The sequence below is a fragment of the Dermacentor variabilis genome, chromosome 9 (genome assembly GCF_050947875.1).
Source record: "Dermacentor variabilis isolate Ectoservices chromosome 9, ASM5094787v1, whole genome shotgun sequence".
NCBI classification, from domain to species: Eukaryota; Metazoa; Arthropoda; class Arachnida; order Ixodida; family Ixodidae; genus Dermacentor; species Dermacentor variabilis.
The window spans coordinates 84,285,929-84,308,760 of NC_134576.1; the positions used below are offsets into that span (position 1 = coordinate 84,285,929).

The 22,832-nt window shown below is 44.3% G+C and overlaps 1 protein-coding gene across 3 annotated transcripts in view; it reads left to right on the plus strand.

The window, feature by feature from the left end:
- The first annotated feature begins 5,944 nt into the window (after positions 1–5,944).
- LOC142557029 (uncharacterized) overlaps positions 5,945–22,832 on the plus strand; it is a 49,388-nt gene continuing 32,500 nt past the window's right edge. Inside the window, exons 1-4 of one of the 3 annotated variants that reach the window (XM_075668573.1) lie at positions 5,945–6,020; positions 10,224–10,280; positions 15,839–15,918; positions 19,482–19,736. In XM_075668573.1, coding sequence (XP_075524688.1) covers positions 15,861–15,918; positions 19,482–19,736 — 313 coding nt within the window. In that variant the 5' untranslated portion in view covers positions 5,945–6,020; positions 10,224–10,280; positions 15,839–15,860. The other 2 variants (XM_075668575.1, XM_075668574.1) reach the window with 2 other exon arrangements.

Sequence of the window (22,832 nt, forward strand, 5' to 3'; positions counted from 1 at the left end):
CTGAGAATGCTGACCAATGGCTTGTGATCTGTCAGTAGGCAGAATGCTGTCCCATACAGGTAGATGTGAAAATGCTCAATTCCCCACACCACAGCCAGCATTTCCCGTTCAATTTGAGAGTAGCGTGCCTCCACAGGAGAAAGAGCACGACTCCCATATGCTACCACGCTGGTTTCGCTTCCGGATGTCTGCGTGAGAATGGCACCAAGGCCATGAGGAGCAGCATCTACGATGAGTGTGATGTTCTTTCCTGGATCGAAGTAGGCGAGAGCTGTGGCCTCGGAAAACTTTCTCTTGAGTTCGTCCAGGGCGTCTTGCTGTATGTCTGTCCAACACCAGTCCTCTCCTTTGGCCGTGAGTTTCCTGAGTGGTTGGGTGAGGTGGGCCAAGTTGGGTATGAACCGACCACAGTAGTTAACGAGCCCGAGGAGACTCTTCACTTCAGTGGCGCTGGAAGGTGGTGATGCACCCAAGATCGCAGACACCTTAGTCGGGTCCGGTTGCACACCATTGCTGGAGAACACATGCCCGAAAAATGTAAGTTCCCGTTGGTAGAACTTGCATTTCTTGACGTTCAGTGTGAGACCACTTGCAAGTAGGCATTCCAATGTGGCCTTCAAAGCCTTATCATGCTCTTTCTCAGTCTTTCCATACACCAATATGTCATCGCTTACGTTGAGCATGTTGGGGATGTTAGTTAGAATATGACGGATGGTGTCCTGAAACACTTCGGCTGCTGAGTTGATTCCGAAGTTGAGTCTCTTGTATTGGAAGAGCCCAGCATGTGTGGAGAAAGTGGTGATCACACGGGATGATGCGTCAAGTTCTAGTTGGTGGTACCCATCTTTCAGATCGAGTTTAGAGAATAAGATGGAGCCGTTCAAAGCAACAAAGATGTCGTCCACTGTGGGTGTGACATGTCTCTCACGCTGGATAGCTTGGTTGGCACAGCGCATGTCAACACACATTCGAATGTGCTCGGGGTCATGTGGCTTCGGTACTGCGACAATTGGTGATACCCAGGGAGTTGGTCCTTCAGTCTTTTCGATTATGCCAAGGGACTGTAGCCTTTCGAGCTCTTTTTCCAGTGGCTTTCGCATTGAGAAGAGAATGCGTCTAGGAGGTTGGGCTACTGGTTGAACACTGGGGTCAACATAGTGCACCTGGAAGTCCTTTAGACAGCCCACTCCCTTGAAGAGGTCTGGGTAGGCCATCCTCGGATCCATTCTGTTGGTAACCTCACCCACACTATACGTGATCTGGACTAGTCCTAGACGGGAAGCTGCAGAGAAACTGAGCAGTGGTGCACAGTCTCCAGACACAACGTAGAGAGTTTCATGGCTGCTGCTCTCCTTGTAGGTCATGACAACATCAAGCTTTCCAAGTAGCGGTAAAGGAGAACTTGCCCCATAAGCAAATACTTTCTTAGATGTCTTGGACAGCGTTTCCTTGCTTAAACGATTTTTTAAGCTGTTCGAACCGACAGACACGGTAGCGCCAGTATCAATTGTAAAACGGACGTCCTCGCCATCAAGTTTGACGTCCACCTGTGGAGATCCCGTGACTGCGTTACAGTGAGAGGAGTTCATGAAAACGTGTTCATCACTGTCAGGGCTGCTGTCCCGCACGACTGCGTGTACGGCTTTGTGTGCTGAACGACACACACTAGCAAAGTGTCCAGTTTTGTGTCCGGTTGCCGAGAGCGGGGCAACTAGAGCGTCCCTTACTGTGAGGCCATGGTTTTCCGCAGTTGTAGCATGTCGTGTTTGCCCGTTGATGACGCCAAGGCTCACGAGTCCGTGACGGCTCTTTCCCATGGTACTTCGGCTGATGAGGTCGCGAGGTGCGCTCGGAGTTTACTGCAAGTGTAGACGCTGACGCCGAGTTTTCCTTACACTGCCGGCTTTCTTGCTCGATCACGGAGATGTCGTGCTCGACCTCTTCAAATAACCTGCCTTGTTTGAGAATTCCTTGCAAGTCGAGGTCATGCTGCATGGCATACTGGCGTAGACGTGTCGACGTTGTAGACAGCAATATTTGATTCTTGATTTCGGTGTCGTCATCGGCGAAAGCACAGTGCCTAACAAGCTGTCGTAGCCTGGCGTAAAATGCGTCGAGCGACTCGTTTTCCATTTGCTTGGCTTGACGGAAGAGGTAAACCTCGAAGGTAGTGTTTACTCGGGGTGCGAAATAGTCATCGAGCTTCTTACGTGCTGCGGTGTAGAGAGGGGTTGCGTTACTGGAGCCACCGATGCTTCAAACGGTAGACGCAGCTGCGGCTGCGGGAGGATCGGGTAGGGCACAGTATATGTCATACATTTCTTCCCCCACGTAGTGTAGTAGTATGGCCGCCTTCCGGGCATCGGCTGTCATACCGCAGGCTACGATGAAGTTTTCGAAGCGTTTCACCCACTTCAACCACTCGGTGTCGACGTTGTTGGCGTCAGTGGCACGCGCGTCGAAGAAAGGGAACGATGGAAGCATGTTGTGCGCCATACCGCAAAGTAGAAGCTTCTACAATGTGTGTTGGTATCTTCGTTCTGCTTAAAATCGTTGCTTGGCAGCCTTCACGAAGTTCAGACGCATCCTCGTCGCCATTGTAACGTATGGTAGTTCGAGCACTGAGACGATTACGGCCGATTCTGTTGGGAACGCACACACATATTTCATCCTCTCCAATGAGGATGACGCTAATGGCTCAAAGCTGACCATTGAGCTAAGAAAAGCTATCTTAATAAACGTTCTTGCCTTCAGGCAAGCAAAATGTCACTCTGCTGAACAAAGCCGAAGCTGCTAAAATGGGACCTCAACTGGCAAACGCAGTGTAACTATAAAAGAACCATATATAAGTGGCATGGCTTCTAAATGAGTACTACACATACAACATTTCGCCCAATGAAAGTGTTGAAGACTTGATCTTGACTGAATAAAAAAATACTACTTCTACATCATACACTCGTTTTCATACACCTTTACTGAGAAGGCTAATTGATAAGTTGTTTGAAATATTAAAATAATTGTCTCGCCATCCCGATTCACGATGAATACGATGAGCGCATCGTGTTCAGGAGTCCTAACTTTGCGTGGTCTGCCCATAGCGGTCTTGCAATGAAGTGAATGAGTTGCTAGGCAGGTCTCCCTTTTATATATGAAGTTTGCTGACGTCACTCACTGATTCGTATGCTGCTGTTGCCCCTTTCCCACCCGAGCAGCTTATGCAACCGTAATATTTACCGGGAAACAAGCGGGGAGAAGGAACGTGCCTCACATTGTTCACAGGCACCTTATCATCCATCAAGTGGTTTTTATGCTTTTGTACTTTCATTTATTGAATTGAGCTGTGTGTTGTATTCCTGATTCCGAAGGAGAGATGCAATTTTTTTCAGTTAAATTTTTTGTTGTCGATGGACTGGAAAAATCCTCACCAACTAGGCTAACAGCTTCACGGTCAAAAAAAAAAAAAAAAAAAAGAAGAAAAAGAGAGAGAGAGAGAGAGAGAGAGAGAGAAATCACTGACAGTTATGATGCTCCCTAATGCAAAATTTTAGCACAGCTCTATACGTGTTTTCATTTCGCAATATGCTGAGTAAAAGAATTTGAGAGAGATGTATAGCAGAGTTGGCAGTCGTAGAAAATCTGGTCTGCGTTTCAAGCATGTCGGCTTGTATACATCGCTTGTCGAAGGTTCCAGTGTAATGGCTGGTACTGTTTGGCTTCCAGAAAGTACCACACAATTTGCATTGCGCATACAATCAGGTTATCTTATTTATACAATTAGAATTTCTTACCAAAACATCATTTTATGCAATGAAGCACAAAAGTATTTGAAATGCCAATGCCTATTTCTCTGCACAGTTCGGGAATTATTATCTCGAAACTGGTGTCATCCTGAGAATTCGTTCCAAGTGGATCCACCTTGCGAACTCATTGGCTAGAATTTGTAAATTGCAATATGGACCGTAAGTTAATTAGTTAAAAACATAATTAGTTATTTTTAATTAGTCGATTATGCATTTCATTTCTTTGTGCAAGTAATGTTTGCCTCTTCGAGTAGACCAGCTCATGGACTAGAGTTATGCTATTTTCCACACGTAACCTCTGAAGTTTTTAGAAGTGTTTGCTGAAATACCCTGTATATGTCCCCATAAGATGTCCCTCGTGGACATGCAAAGGATGTCTGCGGGACAAAGAAAGTGTGGCCAAACGATCGCGTGAGAGCCATCTGCCGGACGTGTTCAACAAATCCCTAGAATATCCGTGCCCCGGCAGTGGATGTCGATAGGATATCCATACGACGTCATTGTTGTCACTACAAGGAACGTTTCCTAACCATTATGTACGTAGCTCCTGCAAACTATGGGGGATTGACTAAGGAATTAATGAATTATTTAAATTTATAACGAAGAACATCTTAGAATATTTATGGACCTTACGCTTATTTCGCAGAAAAAGGAACGTGATATGACCGTGACCACCATGGTCAAACGCCACATAATATCACAGACATCAATCAAAGCTAAATAATGAACACCAGAAGTAGAATGTGCCTCGTTACACTGACTGCGTTTGACTACAATATGGGCCGCTTATTGTTTTTCTAGTTTTTTCATTACTCGCTAGCAGCCCCGGTAAACAACAAGCACAAGCAGCAGTGTAGGCACACTCTTAGAAAAATGTACACCCCTTCGGGCATATCGTGTCCCACAACTATAATCGTCATCTGTCTTGTCTGCGTTTTTTTTTCTTCTTTATAACGCTGCAAGCCCGGTACTTCCCAGTCACGAACGGCTTGCGCGTTATCAGTGTGACACAGCATTCTCGACAGGAAAGTAGCGACCGCCGATTTTTCAAGAAAGGAAACGCAAGGAAGGCAGATGACAAATATACACGGTATACACAGATATACAAGGTGAGACAAACATACACCCCAAAGGGTGCAACAGTTTTGAAGGGACACTGAAGGCAATTACTAAGTCGACGTGGACGTGGACTGCTTAAATGCCATTCCAGAAACTTCGCGACGCTTGTTTAGTGCCAAGAAAACACTTAATTTACGAGGAAATCGCATTCGAAGGGTCCAAATACCTTTTTCGAATTTCAAATTTCCCGCACTCGACCGGAATAGTGGTGACGTTGCATACGCCATCACCGCCCTTTGCTGCCGTCGGTGAGTGAAACGACAGTCAGAGCTGGTCAGAGCGGCAGATTCGTCGCGCGCTGCAGCTGCTTTTTGGCCAATGGCACAGACCGTTCGGGCATCCCACGACTTCGCATGGAGGCTGAATTCTCTACTACTTGCAGTTTGTGAGAGTTTCGCGTGCCACCAAAACCAGCGCAGCACTACGCGACCACGAAACTACTGAAACGCGAAAGAGTGGGCGACGCAGAGTCGAGCGAAATTGAAACCTTTCGACCGCTCGCGTCGTTGTCAAAGGTAATTTCAATGAGTTCATTTTTCTAAAGGTAAAACAGAATTGGACAAGTAGCGTTTTATTTCGTTTTATAATACAATACAAGGATGTTTTCTTGCATTGAGTGGTTGAGTGCTAGTGACAGAATTTAACTGAGGAGTGCTTTCGTCATTGGGCAAATACTTGAATGCCCCAGGGAAGTCTCTAATCATGTCCTGCATTTACCTCAATTTCCCGAATAAGGCTCTCTTCGCGATAATATTGACGCTTTAGAGATAATCGGACACTAATCTGTCGCTTTAGTTTGACTTAATATTTGCCTATAGTGTACCGTTCAACAACGAAATCGAAACTAAGCTCTAAGCTTTAGCTTCTTGCACAACTGGAACTTTGGCAAACATGCCACTTAAAACCGTTATTATTGCCAATAAATTTTGTTTTCTATATCCTTTTAAAGCTTAGTCAAATTTAATTTACCTTTGAATACACAGTTTTAAGGGCACGGTCGCGTTGCCATCGTCATCGTTTTCATGGCGGCAATCCGTGCAATCTGGAACGTGTGGAACTGTGGCCGTATTCTGTGCTCCATACAGAAAAGTGTGTGCAATGGTCTGTGAATATAATTTTGTAATCATTGAATTGTCATGAGCGTGTTTCCTATGCGTCTGTCATCCATCTGTCATTCCTTCTAAGCACAGGTAACGTAACGCAAACGTAAACAGTGGACGCATGCTTGGCGTAGTTTCGATTCGACGTTCACTATCTACTTCGCTCAGACGCCTGTATCATAATGTGTTATGCTAACAAGTTGCTCAACACGAAGTTTTTTACAGAAACGACTAAAATTCCGTGATTCACACTCATGTCAATATCGGAAAACGAAACGGAGCCAACGCTGCCCGGCTCGCTTCGCTGACAAACCGATTGATCGGAACGTGACGGCGCGTCCACTTCGAGGTCTTCGTAGTTTTGCGGTTAAGTTGACAGCTTGCCGCTCGTGTCCGGGGACACGCCCTTATCGAGAACTCACAATCAACGCAGTTCTATGCACTGCCGGAGCGCGTGAAATCTGAGTGGAGCAAACTGAAAGTGGCGCTCAGCTAAAGTGTTCTCGTGTTCCTGAGCAGTTCGTGCACAGAGACGAATGTGCGTCGTTACCGTCACTGTGTGCTTGCACAGTTCAGTTAGATTTCTGTGCCACGCATTGGACGTGGTTTCCCTCATGCAGTGCACCACTGACGAAGGTGCCCTGCGCAGGGACCGCTGCGCAGGGACCGCTTCTGTAAATTTTTTTACAAGCACGCAAATAGAAGAAAAGCATACTGGGGATATCAAATCGGTATCACTGAAGCTCTAAATCATATTTGACGTTCGTGCGAATACACTTTCGAAATATTTTGAAACATTTGTGGTGCGCGTTCACGGGTCCATTAAGGGGAAACCTTTCGATCACGGGGAGGAAACACGTCCTCTGTTGACTGTTGCGCAGACACAAAAGCACGCGCTGAAACCTCTGCAGTGCTTTTGTGGGGCTCTCACACGTGTTTACAACAGTCCAGAGGGCATAATGGCGATGCCCAAGGAGCTTTCTTTGGGAATATGCTATCAAAAATAAGCAACGTGCTGTTCCAGGGGTGCGTAGCGCGAAGCTGCCACGACGACGGTAAAAGACGCAAGCTTGTCCTCGTACTATACTTGTCTCTGCAATACTATTTAGCAATCAAGAAGACATACAAGGTTGGTTATGTGTATTGCGTACCGAGGGGTATTCTGAGGTATTGGCGACCTCGTTCTTGCCACAACTGTTAAGAAGTCTACTGCAAGGAACGTGAGAGTATCAGAAGACTCATGTTGAAGTATCGGAAGACTCATGTGTGAAGGGGCTGCAGCCCTTGTAATGTTGTATTGTAAGTGCTAATTAGTTGCAAAACTGCTGGTCAGTTAGCCACAGTAGCTTAGTGGCTATGGACGTCAGACTCTGGAGTTTTGCAAGACGTGTAGCGCCACCTGCCGGTGTGAAGAGAGAGTAATTGAGTAGTGCGAAGCCCGACTCCCTTGCTAAGTTGCCTATGCAGCTAGCGACTGCGAAACGACAATTTAACTAGATTTTGGTCCATATGGCGAGTGTTTTGCGCATTTAACATCCAGACAGAGAGCTATGAATTTCTATTCTAGTCGGACGTGCCACCGAACTGCCATAAAGCGCTTGCTGGCTCACTCATCAGACTGATACGGAAACAGCAAGCGCGATAGCTCCGCGCGCTACGAAAAAACTCCGCAATCGACGCTACTGTTGTGTTGTAAATTGCCATGAACGTGAAGGACGGAATAACAACGTTCAGTTTTACTGATTTCCATTGCGATCGTATGAAGGGGAAAGGCAAGAGCGCTGTATATGGGCCGTTCAACCTGTTGGGTAATCGGATTCCCCACAACACAGCGGCTCGCATGAGAAAGTGCGACAATTTTGTTCTTCTGTAATTATGTTGCGTAGCCCTGACGGAGGACCGCGGTAACCATGCGAAAACTCAAGAATCTGCAGCCGCCACTTCGTTGGTAACAGAAAAAACAACGTTGCGAACCATCCTGCTTATGTGCCATCGATATCTCCGCCTTTTAGCATACGTCCGCCTGCGCTTGACTCAACAAGTGGAACGGAGAGATTTGGCAGGTCAGCTTAACCAAACATTTTGGTTCGTTTATGAATTCAGAATCCTGTTCTGGAGCATCGTTGTATCGCGAGCTCACTTCTACTTTCGGTATTTTGTATGCCCTGCGCCGATACAACAAGCACGCTTCACATTGTGCTGAGCCTGCTCGATTGCGTTTTTCAAATGTGAGCAATAAAGTTGCTGTAGGAGCATTGGATGAGTAATTGTGTAATAATGCACGTGTGTAAAGAAAAAAATAGCGTTTATTTACATTTATGTGTGCGCGCTTGCTACTCGAAGCGTCTGCAAAAAGTTCAAATTAAGGTATTGAGCGATGCTGTAGCTCCTGCGAGAAAGAAAGATGAAGCACGTAGGCAACGTATGAAGCTTACTTTCGTTATGATCGCACGCTATTTGCTGCCTTGGAAAACGTTTTCCGTTTGCTGCCCTGGAAAAGGCTATGAAAGGATTTACTCTCTGTAAATAATTGCGAGACAAAACATTACGATAAAATACATAAAAAATATAGGAGATACTTAATAAGTCTTGTATTCCGGACATATTCAATATGAACCAATTTGAAATGCTAAGATTTTTATGCAGATATGCCTATAGACAAGCCTGATGATATCTGTACTTGCGAGTTGCAGCACGCCGAAATAACACTTGAGACTTTATTTTATATTGTACACGTACTTCGCCCTGCTGAGCTTCCTTTCTGAAGCATGGATGGGCGGAAGAAGCTTTCCAGGTCCTTGATTTTTAGGAAACCGTGCCTCAACACAAACGAAAGAGAAGGGTCCATTGTGGCCTATGCACCTTCGCTTGCGAACAGCTCCCCTTGCACTACTCAGTTCGCGCCAAGGCTCCGATGGGGGCGCTGGTGACTGGTTTTTTCGCAGCGCCGCCTGGGCAGAGTCTGAGGTCTATGGCATTGCACTTCCGAGTTTGAGGTGGCATAGGCCCCTTTTGGAGATGCACTGATGATGTGAGCTAATGGCCCTTTAAGTGGCACCCGACTCTGAACCGTAGCTTCAACTCCTACACCATGCATGTACTGGGGCTATTAGGGATTGAGGAAAATAAAACTGTAATAATGTGACATGAATGAAATACTTTGAATTTTAAGCATGCTGCTTCATGTTTTGTGATGACCTTGCTCAACACCCATACTGCATAATGAAGCATTGAAGCAAAGCAACACCAGATATATTATGGGTATTGTTTTTCTATGCATTTCCAATGCTTTCTCTGGAAGTGTCAACAATTGTAAGATTTCTTCAGTCAACAATTTTCTTGGCACTGAAATTAAATACCTGCTGACACAATGGCTACTTGTGGGGATGTATACATATCCTCCTGAGACACTTTGTGCACTACATATTGTGCATTGGCATCAATACCTTTTAATAATTTGGAAACAATTACGTCAAACATTCATACCAATTATAAAGTTGCATGCCTACAGAAGTGCATGGGAGTGGTTTAGTTATTAACTGATGGCTTTAGAGAAAACTAACATGAATTTTACAAAGGTTGCTTTGCCATCGCAAATGACAAAAAGCAACTGCGATGTGGGTTTTGAGAGTAGAAAATGACGTAAAAATCCAGAATGCAGCTCTAACGTGGCAACCCATCATCACTCATAATGTTGTGTCAACTCTCTGTTCATACAAACAAAAGCAGTTTTTACCATGCGAAAGTGATTTGATGGTCATATTTCCTTGTACATGGAGGTCTTGCTTCTGGCATCTAACTGGGAAACAAAAGAAATACTTTCTTGTTTGTGACATACCAGTCAGTAATAAGATTAATAGTAATATAATAATATGGTAGTAAATAATAGTATACTAGTATAATAATATAATAGTAATAATAAGAACAACCAACTTGCGTAGTTGTATGCTGGAGCTTCCTTCAGGTGTCGGGAAGAAATATCCTTGTCTTGCTGGAGATGATATGCACTGTTATTGTGTGATGAAAATGTACATACCATACCTTCTGCTTTCATGAGCTTTGCCACGTTCCTGTAGTTCAGATGCCCTACTACCCTTCAAAATTCTCTTTTATATAAGAGGGATTTCTTTCTGCAGCTTCCTCCTATCGCTGGCTAGCCTTTCTGGCTGAGAAACTTGTGACGGCTGCCAGTCAGTATTTCCAGCACCTGGCCATCTTGAGCAACTCGCTGCACTGGGTCAAGAATGCTGAGCCAAGTCATGTGAGATGGATTGGTTTTGGTGCCCCGTTCTACCTTACTAGATCCTTTCCGTAATTTACAAGTGGCGCTTTCTCTGCGTTGCACACTTGTTGAACTAATGGCGGCACCGGTCATCATCCAAATTAAGACAGCAGGCTAGCTGCACATGCTGGGGCTTGTCTGCTGCACACAGTTTCATTACGAGAGCCACATCTGCATTTTTCATGTCCTACTGCAAGCAAACTATGCTTGTGCACGCCTTCTGCATGAAATGACTACACCACCATTAGTACGGCAAACTGCCTCGCAGGATAGCTAGCTTTACAAGTATGAAAAGGGTTTATTGCATTGATCACTCTGTCAGTGTAACTTGCCCTGTTGACTTGTCGCTGTTTGTAGCAAAGGCAAAGGAAATGCCATTAACCAGAGAGGCTCAGGCCTTCCCTCCATTGACCCGAGCCAACCGTGGGCGATACTCGACGTTAACCAGTCAGCTGGAGCATAGGATTTGGTCTCACAGCTCTGTCTGTGACAGGCGCTGCAAATGCACTAGTGAGTGAACTGCTGCTTCACCATGACAGAAAATGTGTTGGCCAGTGAGGCAAATGGGCTCATGAAAGTTGGCAAGACAATGACTGTATGGCACTGCAGAGCTTGTCCTATGCATTTGGCTGTGGTGTATGTGGTCACAGGCTTAATCCTGGTTGCAGTGGCTGCTGTTTCAATGGGGATTGAAGGCAGAAACTTTTGTATGGCACATTAGGTACACGTTTAAAGAACTCCAGGTGGCCCAAATTATTTTGGAGTCCTCCTCTGTCGCACCTTTGATAGTTCATGGGTGGCTTTGGGATGGTAAACTAATCAATCAAATCAATCATGCAGACATTCATTATGCATTCATTATGTATGATTGTGATGTGGATGGGATGAGCATGCTTGTGTTTATGGTGACTGCATATGGCAGGCAACTCATGTGAAGGCCACTAGTCTGGTGCCGATTAATTTAATTCATCACCGGTTTGGTGCCAATCTATTTGATTCCTCGTGTTGGAAAGCAAACATATGAGGGAGAAAAACAAAATTGTGAAATGCCAAACTGTTTCTTCTGAAACAGTTTTGTACTACTGTATTTAAGTGGTTTTATAAAATGGGAAGCATGGGAAGTGTTGCGTGCTGATGTGCTAGCTTTGCTTCAATGTCTTGTTACCTTTGAAAATTTTTGCATCATTGCAGACTGTGGTTGGGCACGAATAAGAACAACACGAACAAGTAGTGAGCGTAGTTGCATAAATTTCCTGAATATTATTCAGTGTATCCATCGACCTTAAATGCTGCGATTAACATTGCTAAAAAAAAGAAGAAACTGCTCCTGCTTGCAAGGGCGTGCTGTACAAAAGATCTTGAATGATTGACATACATAGCAATTATTGTTGATAAAAGATTTTTTTTTTGTACTAGTGCACCATGTTTGCAGCTCCTGGTTGTCGTCATTATCACTGCTGCAGTATGATGCCAGCAAAATTTGCACTGTATAGATTGGCTGATGCTGACATGTGTCAGCACCACAGCTCTTCACACCATTTCCAAATAGAACTGACGGGGTTCTAGAACCTTGTAACTTAACTGTGCCTGCTTCATAGACAATTGGCTACATGGTGTGCCAAAACAATGTTGTGAAATATTTTTGGGTATTTTATGGCTTTATGATACTGCTGTGTTGATTATAGCATAGGGAGTGTTGTTGAAGGGAATGCCAGCTTAAGTAATGCAACCATTAGATATCTGCTCTAACTAAATTATCCTAAGTTTGATCTTTCTAGTTGAATATAATGAGTTTATTTCTTTTTTGCTATAAATGTAGACATTTCTTTGGCAACCTTAGACAGTGTTTACATTTAGAGGGTGAATGCAGAGTTTAGAGATGAAAGGTGGGTTTAAACGGCAACTCAATTTTCTGCTCTCAAAGTAAAAGATGTTGACGACAGTTTGTCTGCATATATTACAATGGTGTATAGTAAAAAAAACAAACAACTTAAGCATTTTTTGTTCTTTAAATCTTTACAGTTATTGCATTCTACGGAATTAACATGCAGTTGATGTCTCTTTCATAATGATTTCATTGGGAGCTTCACTGGGCTACCCAGCATAGGTCAGCAAATTAAGCACTGCTCGCTCTCACTCACAAGATATATTTTTTGTTTATGGCTCACTCAGACTCGGCAAAAATTCAACTCAGCCGGGCTTGCTCATACTCATACTCACTAATACCCACTCAGGTGAGGTCACCCAGACTCAAGGTCACATGTTGGTCAGAGTCTGAGTGAGTCGACTCATGAGTGAGTTTTCCGACCTAGAAAATAAGTTGTGCATAATTACGTCCCCCCTTAAGCAGCGAACATAGCATGTGAAGCCAGAAAAGGAACAGTGGAAGTCTTGCCTTAAACTAGCTGCTCGACGTGAGGATGCAACACCTATGCACCTACGCTTGCTCGGGAGCACCTATGCACCTATGCTTGCTCGCGAGGGAAGCCTGAAAGCAGATGCGAATATGCTTCGGTTCGGAGTGTCACTGCTTTGAGAAAGACGGTGAGTACTAGCACAGTTACAGAGGGCAAGTGTCATTGTTGCAGAGCTTCATCACTCAGGGAGGCTGTATGTCTGCACGTACAAACAACACAAATGCGAATAATGAGGAAAAAATATTGGTAAAGGCAAGCTTGGACTTCGCAGCATTAATGGCAAAAAAAAAAAAAAATGCTGCTAATTCCTTTTTGCTTGTAGTTGTACAAAGATCATCACCTCGACATGGAGAAATGGCTTGGAAAAGCACTTGCCGCAGGTGGCTCAAAAAAGGATAGAGGTAAAAAAAGGAAAACGAACTGCCGCTGTGACAATCGCTAGTTGTGATAACGGCCCCAAGAGCAGCAGCTCAATAGTTTGTGTTTTACTTTGTCTGTGCTTTGCACTTGGCACCAGTTTGCTGTTGCCCGTGCGACCGGGCAGCCACAGCTGTAGGAGATCAAGACAGTGTGCACCTCAAGCCGTCTGAAGCTCCGAGGGAAATATGCGTGCAGCGTGGCAGCTGCAACAGAATATTGAAATTGGATGCCGGTGAAGTTTCTTGAAACATGTGTGGCTGACAAGCTTATGAGGGATTGTTATTTTTTGTTCTGTGTAGCTCTCTATGCTTATCACAGTGAAGCAGTCAGCAGATGAGGCAAAGAATGTCCGTAGCATGCATACACAAAAATTTTTATAGAGAACCATTAGAACATCGCACAGTGAAACATGGTGGGAAGGTTGGTTTAGGCATCTCAAATTTATTTTATCAATTCTTCAAATGCCCTTGTTATGTTAGGGGTTTTATATGAGGTGTAGTTTGTGTGGGAAAAGCAGAGTACATGCATTGTTAATGGGACAAGACAAAAAAATTTTAGAGTTTAAGCGCTTTGCGGTCATTGTAAAAAGTATCAAATTTGTGCTAAGTGATGTTTTTGGTGCTCACCGGGGGAGTTAAAACTTTGCTGTTCTTGAAGTGCTGACGCATATCCAGTTGAACCTTCATAGGAATACGATGGGAGTTTTGGGCAGCACGTTGAGTAAGGGGTATTGCCAGGTGTGGGACACGTCGGCAAAATAAGCAGAACTCACTCAGACTCACTCACAAAACATATTTTTTGCTGAGTGCTCACTTGAACTCAGATTTGCCAAAATTCTACTCAACTGAGCTCGCTCATACTTTGTGTCTGAGTGAGTTGACTTGCGAGTTTGCCAACTTATGGCTACCACTGTCGTCAAGAACGACAGTAGTGGCAAACCTTAGTCAACTGAACGGGAAGTGTAGTTGGAGGGGCAAAGTATGATTTATTTTCTGATGTTTTCTTTCATGACAAATCTGCTCTGCCCATCTGATGTGCTAGTCAAGGGTTGGGGAATGTTAGGGGATGATAAACAGTTCAGTACAGCGGAGACAGGCCTTAAAGGACACCTTCGCATACAATGTTAAGCAAACTAAGTGTCTTGATAATGCTGTTATTAAAATTTTTGCATTGGTCAGAAAAGGGATATACATACACACCAGGCTTAATGTGTATCTTTTCCGGCATACCTGTTCTGGTCCATTGCTAAGCTTTTTGTAATGTGCACAACCAACCATCCCGGCTTTTCACTTGGCTGATAATGCTCTATGGTACCTTCGGCGATGTCTTCTCTGTTTGCACTTTCATTTGTTAAGGCAGAAAGAAATTGCTCTTCAAAAACATTGTACTGCCACATTCACCAAAGTACATTCAAAATATGTAGTCCACCAGTAAAGCCCTAATAGTGGCTGTGTTGCACTGAAGGTTGCCTTGAGCCGGAATGCAACCTGAAAGCATCAAGAACTCCCAGCACTGTGACGCTAGCAGGTGCCATATGCATTTACGCTTGGTGTTGGGAGATTGATCTTGTTTTCTACTTAAAGACAAAGTTTGTCCGTGTGAACAGCACATTCATGGAAATAGGGAAAAAGGCAGCACAGCAAAAGTCAGAAGTAGGGTAAACTGAGCGAGTTGGTGTTCATGTGGAACTTTTTGGCATGGGAACAAAGCACGAACAAAAGGGAGACTACAAGGCACAAGCATTCGTGTCGTATGGTCTCCCTTTCATATTTGTAGAATTTTTGTGCTCAAATGTTCGACATCATCATTTTAGGGCTTGTTCTGTTGCTTTCCTTGTGTATATATTGCATTCAGTGTGATAAACCTATTAGATGGTAGTCAGCGCTTCGTCTGTGAATTCTTACTTGTCCTGTCTTTCGTGCTGTTTCTTTTTTTTTTTCATGATGATTGCTGAAGTTGATGCAATGGACAAGTGTTTGTTCATTCTCATAAGTTCTTGTATTGGTGACATCTCTTCTTGTATGCATTGTGATCCTCAAGTAAGTGTCATTTTTATTTTCTGGTAACTTTCATGTGTTCATTGAGACCGAAAACTGAGAGTCAATGGGCAGTAATGATTAAACTATAGCACAATAATTCAAACACAGGAGCAAGAAGAACCTGAACAACACAAGCATGTTTTACTGATTCTTGTTTTTGCTCACTATGCCTAGAGATTTCGTTGAGTGTTATTTGATTGTGGGCATTTTTCTAAAAGAAGTTATTTATTATTATTATTTTTTAAATGTCTTTATTTGTGCATTTAATGGGCGAAGACTTGCGGCAGAGAAGGGGTGCTCTACGGGAGAGGGGGAGGTGCACCATTGCTCTCTTCTTCCTCGAGGTGGACTGCTTCAGAGCTGTACACTCAAACCTCGATATAATGAACATAGATAGAACAAATCATCGAATATAGTGAAGCATATCTAAGATGCTCATCGCCTATATCCAGTATGTAATAAATGTAAGTTTATAACGAATATGGGATATTATGAAGATGTTCTTGTATTGGATGCCACTTCATTATAGCAAGGTTCGGCGGTATTTAGAAACACCTTTGCATTTATCACACCCGTTTGGGCAGCAACAATAATGCAGAAATGTTCCATAAGTTGACTTGTGAATCTGCGTGGCTTGACATTAATTATTTTTTTTTTTCAGATGCCCATCCTGGTAAACATGGATGCACTGCAGGAAGATGATTTTGAAATTACTTGGAAAGGGCGTTAAACCTTCACCATGTAGGCCTCGCTCAATATCTTGAACTTTCACATTTGGAATAGTCAATTGAGATATCTTGGTTCCTCCATCATCTTTACAAGCTCTGTTAGTAACTAAGCAAAATCAGGCCTGTTGTTCCGATCATCTTGTTGTGATGAATTCAATTTCAAGCCGTAATTGCCATGCACATTTTAGACAAGCCGTAGAATTGCCACAAACATTTTGTGAGATTAAACCTGATAATAGTTGTCACCGCTATCATGTCATCGCACGTGACCCTGTATCTCCACCAGACGTCATGTGGTAGTAATGAGTGGATGCCGGCGGGCTTGCAGGCAAGCAACCCATTTCAGAAAGAACTATTGGGTGGACTTGGGCTTTTTAAGTCAAACTACAACTCGGGGCGATGGTATCTAGAGGTGCGGTCAGCAGATGTCAAATCGAATGGCATGGCCATCATGCTGTTTCTCGTTAATAGGGGGTGATCGTGCATTCTAGATTTCATTGAGATAACCACACAGGTCCAAGAACAAGCTACAGTAATCTACACAGGCTGATAGAATGGACCTGTCTTTCGAATGTGGCCACAACATTCAAGAGGCATGTGTACATTGATATTGCGAGTAGGTCTAGCACAGTTACCCAAATGTAATAGTGCATATTGTGTCTTTAAGACAAAATTTATGCGGCAATATATTGTTCATGCTATTTCTCTGTCAACTCGTTTGCTTGGTTTGGAAAGTAGAATTGTGTTGAAGTTTTCTTAATTGCTTTTATGTATTGGAAGGAAAGAAGCGTGAGTAGTCTGCAGTGCTCACAGTACTCACTAGGCTCGCAGCAAAGTGGCTTAGCGCAGTTTCTCATCTGAAAATCTCATTTTACAACAAAAAGCTGTAAATGCTGCATTTATGCCACTTTTCTGCGACACCAAATGTCCACCATGTGAAACCGTCCTTGCCAGCTGCCCTCTCCACATCCCCCAAAATATTGTGTTGTGAAAAAGATATATTTGTGACATGCCACCAAATGGCATGTCATTTTGCTCATAGCACTAGCAGAAAAGCTGAGTGGTCAGTTGTAGTCATGTGTTGAATATTATCACAGTTTTGTTGAACTTTTGTGACTTGTTCTGTGTAGTGTGTAGCTGCTCAAAGTTGTGCAGACATCCTTCAGTTTTGCCGTATTTTAAACCCACCTATATTCAGTGTTTTATATATATATATATATATATATATATATATATATATATATATATATATATATATATATATATATATAACCCGCCGTGGTTGCTCAGTGGCTATGGTGTTGGGCTGCTGAGCACGAGGTCGCGGGATCGAATCCCGGCCACGGCGGCCGCATTTCGATGGGGGCGAAATGCGAAAACACCCGTGTGCTTAGATTTAGGTGCACGTTAAAGAACCCCAGGTGGTCAAAACTTCCGGAGTCCTCCACTACGGCGTGCCTCATAATCAGAAAGTGGTTTTGGCACGTAAAACCCCAAATATTATTATATATATATATATATATATATATATTCATTTCTTTTCATGAGTTCTCTTGTGCATATTGTTTGGGTGAATGTATAGTGCTTTGTTTTGTAATTCGTTGGCTGCTTTTAGAGTTGTTTAATTGTGCCTTACTTGCTTTCTCTTTTTACGTCTCTGCACACATACCGAATGCCTCTGTTAATTCGACTCTGGTTAATTAGACCTTTCGGTCAGTTCGATTCCGGCTTAATGTCCCGGCTGGCACTATGCATTTCTATGGGCCCAAACATTAATTATTTCGATCCTAAACTTGCCCTTCACTGCATATTTCAAACTTGATCAATCAGCATGCACGCACTTGACCTCTATGGTGACCCCATAGCGATCACTTTACTGGCAGCGTCTCCGTCAGCAGAGCATAGGGGACATTAAATGCATAGAACACACGTCATCTCCTGTAGAAAACCCCTTTATTTGGCCTGCCTTAGGAAGATTTGCAAGCAATAAAGATATCTCAGAATATCTGATTACGGTTTTTACCAAATTCTAAAGCATGTGTGTCCCCCCCCCAAAAAAAAAAATGGGCCATAAATTGCGCTAGCATGATTTGCTGCGAACAGGACTGTATTGTGGCAAGACTAACTAAAAACCGTGCGGCAAAGCTGACTAGAAAACTGGCCGCCACTGTGCAACACATATTAAAAAGCCCCTCACCAGGTCACATAGCAAATTTTGGTTATATGCTGGAAGTTGTTACGTGTCCTCTAGGAAGCATTCTATTGCAAGAAATTTTCAAATTGGTTCATTAATAACCGAGATATAAATATTGCAATGCCATGAACCCATGATTTCAGGAGGTGAGCATCACCGCTAGGATAAGGCTCTCTCCACTTGCCCCTGTCTAGCCTCAGCAAGCGAAATTCCGTCCCTGCGTTCTCCCACACCGCAGCTAGGGGCGTATCATTTGATGCGTACATCACGGGCTCTGCTTTCCTTTTTTTTTTCTCTTTCACTTTCTTGTTGTGTGGCGCACTTCAGCTGATGGCCTCTCGCGAGCTGGTGTGTTTGTCTCGTTTCTGGATGATTTTGTGCGCTGTGCATGAGGACACCTAACTAACCGTAGGACTCGAAGCGGAACTACATCTGTCTTGCTACGGTACGAAGGAAAACAAAGACGAGCAGACATTCGGTTTGTAGGTTTTGCTGTAGGTCAGTTGTAGGTTTGCAGGTCAGTCGCATCGCACATTTTAATTGAGTTACCCGCTTGAAGCACACACACCAGTTAATTATTGGCTACAAATATTAAAAGAAAAAAACAGCATTTTTTTGCCATTGCTAACTGAACGTGACTCATCAAACATCCAACACACATGGCACATCAATATGAAATGGAGAAACACTGGGCATGCAAGGGATTAAATTCAGCTGAAGCTGACTCTGTTTCTTATAGTGAAGCTGGCAAGGGGAGTTCCGCAACGGTTTTCATGCAGTGAAGGCCGGTGTGCAACAGCATGGTTGATATCAGATATAAATTCAATGAAACGTGTCATTACCCTGAATCTGCTTTCATAAGCATAATGACCTCTGATTATAAAATAAAAGTTACCATGTGTATATCTCATTCATATAAGCAACCTATGTGTGCTGTCTTTTTAACCAGTAATCCGCAATTTTATTTTTATCTCGTTGCATTATACTGACTCCACGTTGGGGATCAGCTAGGTTTTTGTGTGGCTGTGCTGGTGAAACCCGGTGCTGCAGTACTGCAATACAGCCACGACCGTGCTTGAATACAGCAGCACCTGTTCTTTGAGCCAGCAAACATAGTACCTCTGAAGGGTGTGAGTACTCGCTTATACAGCTTCGCTGTCTTTGATGTAACAGTTGTCAGGTTGACCTGCATCTGTGAAGAATATTTATTTTCTTTTACCATCACTGAATGGAACCGGCAAAAAGAAATTTGTGCACTTTGACTGAAGAGCGCATACTAATGGCAGAGCTGCGATTCTTTCTTTGCCGTCTTCCTAAGCATCTGTACATTCCAAAAAATGGTATGTTTGGGAAAGTGACGGGGCATGTTTAACTTACTGCAGCAGTAGTCCTGGCAGAATGGAGCCCCGTGGGCAGCAAAGCAGCTTCCTCCCAGTCCTCAAGCGATGACAGTGGGGACGAGGGAACAGGAACAAGTGGAGCCGGACAGTCGGAGCTCCTCACTTTCGTGAGTGTCTCAACATCCAAAGCCATCGAGGAGACGTCTCAAGCCAGGCATGGGCGACTCTGTTGCTGGCTTTGTCCGTACAATGCGGCTTACACATCGCAGTTGGCAGAGCACATGCGAACGCACACGGGTGAGAAGCCGTTCCAGTGTTCCCTGTGCCCAGCTGCGTTTTCGCGGCGCAGCCACTGTACGCGCCACATGTCTGTGCACACCGGTGAGAAGAAAAAATTCAACTGTCCCGTCTGCTCGTACTCGGCGCATGACAGGGCGAACATACAGGTTCACATGAGGAAACACACTGGCGAAAGGCCATACCAGTGCAACCACTGTACCTACGCTTCCTCGCGCAGAGCTCTGCTGAGGCAGCACATGTACCTAATGCACAAGTTAAATGCTCTCTAGGAGGGGAGGCGTTCATTTTCTCCTTCATCCCTAAGAGCTTGTGGCTCAGGTGATGATGGCTCCTTTGGAATTTTAGGACGGCATGGGGGGGGGGGGGCTGCAGCTGGCAAGGAAAAATAGGGAGCATTCATTTCAAGCTTTAATTGTAATGTTTTTTTTTTCTGAATATGGCTAAGAAATTGTTGGTACTCCTAAAGGACACTAAAGAGGAGCACTAAATCAATTTAAACAGATAAAGTATTCATGCTAAGCTTTATATTCTTTGATTTCAGAGTAATAGGTTGCTTTGGAAAAGAAAATGAAGGTCATAGCTCCCCTTTTTTTAAATTTTGTGCCAAGACCTTGGTGCTGAATCCTCAATGCAACATCATGTACCTTCAAGTATTATAGCATACTTGGGCCAATGTGGCTCTGTAAATTTCTTGAAACTTGCAAAGTTCAGTCTTGCTTTTTTGTACAGTACATTGCAGTACATTTCTGCTGATAGAACATTACCTTGGCACAAGCAGAAGATGTCAAAATCTATGACATCACGGCAAGCTGGTGCGGGAAAATTGGGGGGCTGTTGCTGCCTGTGTTTTGTTTCTGTGTCTTTTCTTGCATACCAAGTCCATGATAAGAGTGGCTTTTTTCGGTGTCATTGAAGGGTAAGTCGATAACACAGCTCAAATTTTTTGCTTTAGTGTCTCTTTAAAGCTCTTGTTAAATATGGCAAACCTACATCAGCCTTCGTATTGATCAGATTGTGCAGCAATACCATGCTCAACATATACACTGTTTAGTCTAGCATAGCATGCGCGCTAGAGCAACTACACACAGCATGGGTAAGTGAGGGACTCATTATTAACCTCTTCCTGGCGCTCGCTCCACCCTCAGGGTTGCCAGGAGGTTTAGACCGCCGTGCTATGTCCTGTGGATCCCCAGCTGGTACATCCTCCTTTCTCCTTAGGTCACATAGTCTGCAAAGTGTGCCGGGCCCTGTGTGGCCTTGTGGTTCTTCGAGGAAGTGGGTCAGCTTCCCGTGGCGCATGGTGTGGTAATACCTGCTGCTGGTCACTCACTACAGAAAGGTCCTTTGGTGGGTGATGTACCCTGGATGACGCTGGTGCAGCTGAACTGCCTGTTGCTGCATCTGGTGTGGGATGTGGGCTCGCAGGTGAACTCTGTAGGCAACAGGATTGCTGGTAAGGCTTCGTGGCCTGCATTCACTGTGAAGGCCGTGCATGGCTCGAAGAGTTCGGAGGTCTTCATGAGATGCTGGCAGTTTCTTTGGTAGCACTGGCCTTCTTTGGTGCACACAATGTATGACCAAGGACCAATGCAGCTCTCAACCTTAGCCCTTGGGTGCCATACCCTGTTGTTTCATATTCTAACAATGTTCCCTTGGAAGAATGGTGTGAGAAACTGACCTTTGTTGAGGTTTTGTGTGCTTCTTGGCCAACTGCGTTGAGTTTGCTGAGAAGTCTGGAAGTCTTCCCCTGAGTGACTATCCTATGAGGAGTTGGCTCAGGGAGCATCCGTCCACCAGGGGCGACACACGCTAATTGAGAAGAGCCACCTAGAAGTCCTTGCCAACTTGCGCCATTTTTTTTTTTCAGGAGGCATTTCACAACTTGAACTCCTTTTTCTGCTAGCCCAGTTGCCCTGGGGAATTTCGGCCTAGAGATGGTATTAGTGAAACATATAGCAGCAAACTGTTTCAATTCACGAGATACGAACTGGGGTCCTCTGCCTGTGCAGACCTCCACGGGTATTCTGTGGCAAGCAGGCATCATCACTAGCTTGTCCATTATGGCTTGACTGGCTGACTGAGGCAAATGTTCCACTTCTGAGTAGTTGGAGTATGTTCAGTAGGCGACCAATAACACTTGCCCTTGTACTCAAACAGGTCATTGTCGATTCACTGCCATGGCTATGCTGGCACCATGCCTTGACAGCAAAGGCTCTGGAGGTTGTCGTTCGGCTAACTGAAGGCATGTAGCACATTGGCCAACAAGTGACGTTATATCAGAGTTCATCAAAGAGCAGTACATTAGAAGCTGTGCTCTAGCCTTACATTTGTTGAGTCCTAAATGGCCTTAATGTTGGTACCATAGCATGTCCTTTCAAAGACTCATTGGAATTACCACCCTGCTGTACCATCAACATATGATAGTTCTGATGATAACGGTGCAATTTCTCGCAAGACCGGACGTCCTTCCTGGAGGGACTCCACTACTTGGCTGAGGTATGAATTATCTTGAGTGGCGGAAGCCAGTTCAGTCTTCATGTTCTTACTATGCTGGCCAGTACGCTGGTCACATGGATAGCCACATCTTGTTCACCCTCTGGGCTGCAAGGTTGAGTCCCTTGGATCCTTGATAGTGTGTCTGCCAGAAGCAGCTGCCTCCCAGGAACATGCTTTGTTGTGATGTCAAAGGGCATTAGTGTAAAATTATTCTGTGAAATGGCAAGCAAAGGCCGGTGGTCCGTTTTGACAATCACAAGGAACCCGACAACAAACTCCCTAAAGCGCTCACATGCCAGGACCACCTTTTAGATTTATGCATATCTTGTTTCAGCACTTCAGCATAAGCCACTGGGCACCAATCTCGACCGTGAAGCTGAAACAGTGCAGCATCTACAGTAGAGCTTGACACATCAGCTGACAGTTTCGTTTGCTTCAATGGGTCAAAAATTGCAAGCATGGGAGCAGCTTCTTCCATTCCTTGTCATGATTAGCCTCCCACACAATCACACTGTTGTTCTTCATCAAGGACCTTAGGGCATCGGTTATTCTTGAGAGATGGGGTATGAATTTGCCATAGTAGTTAGTGACACCTAA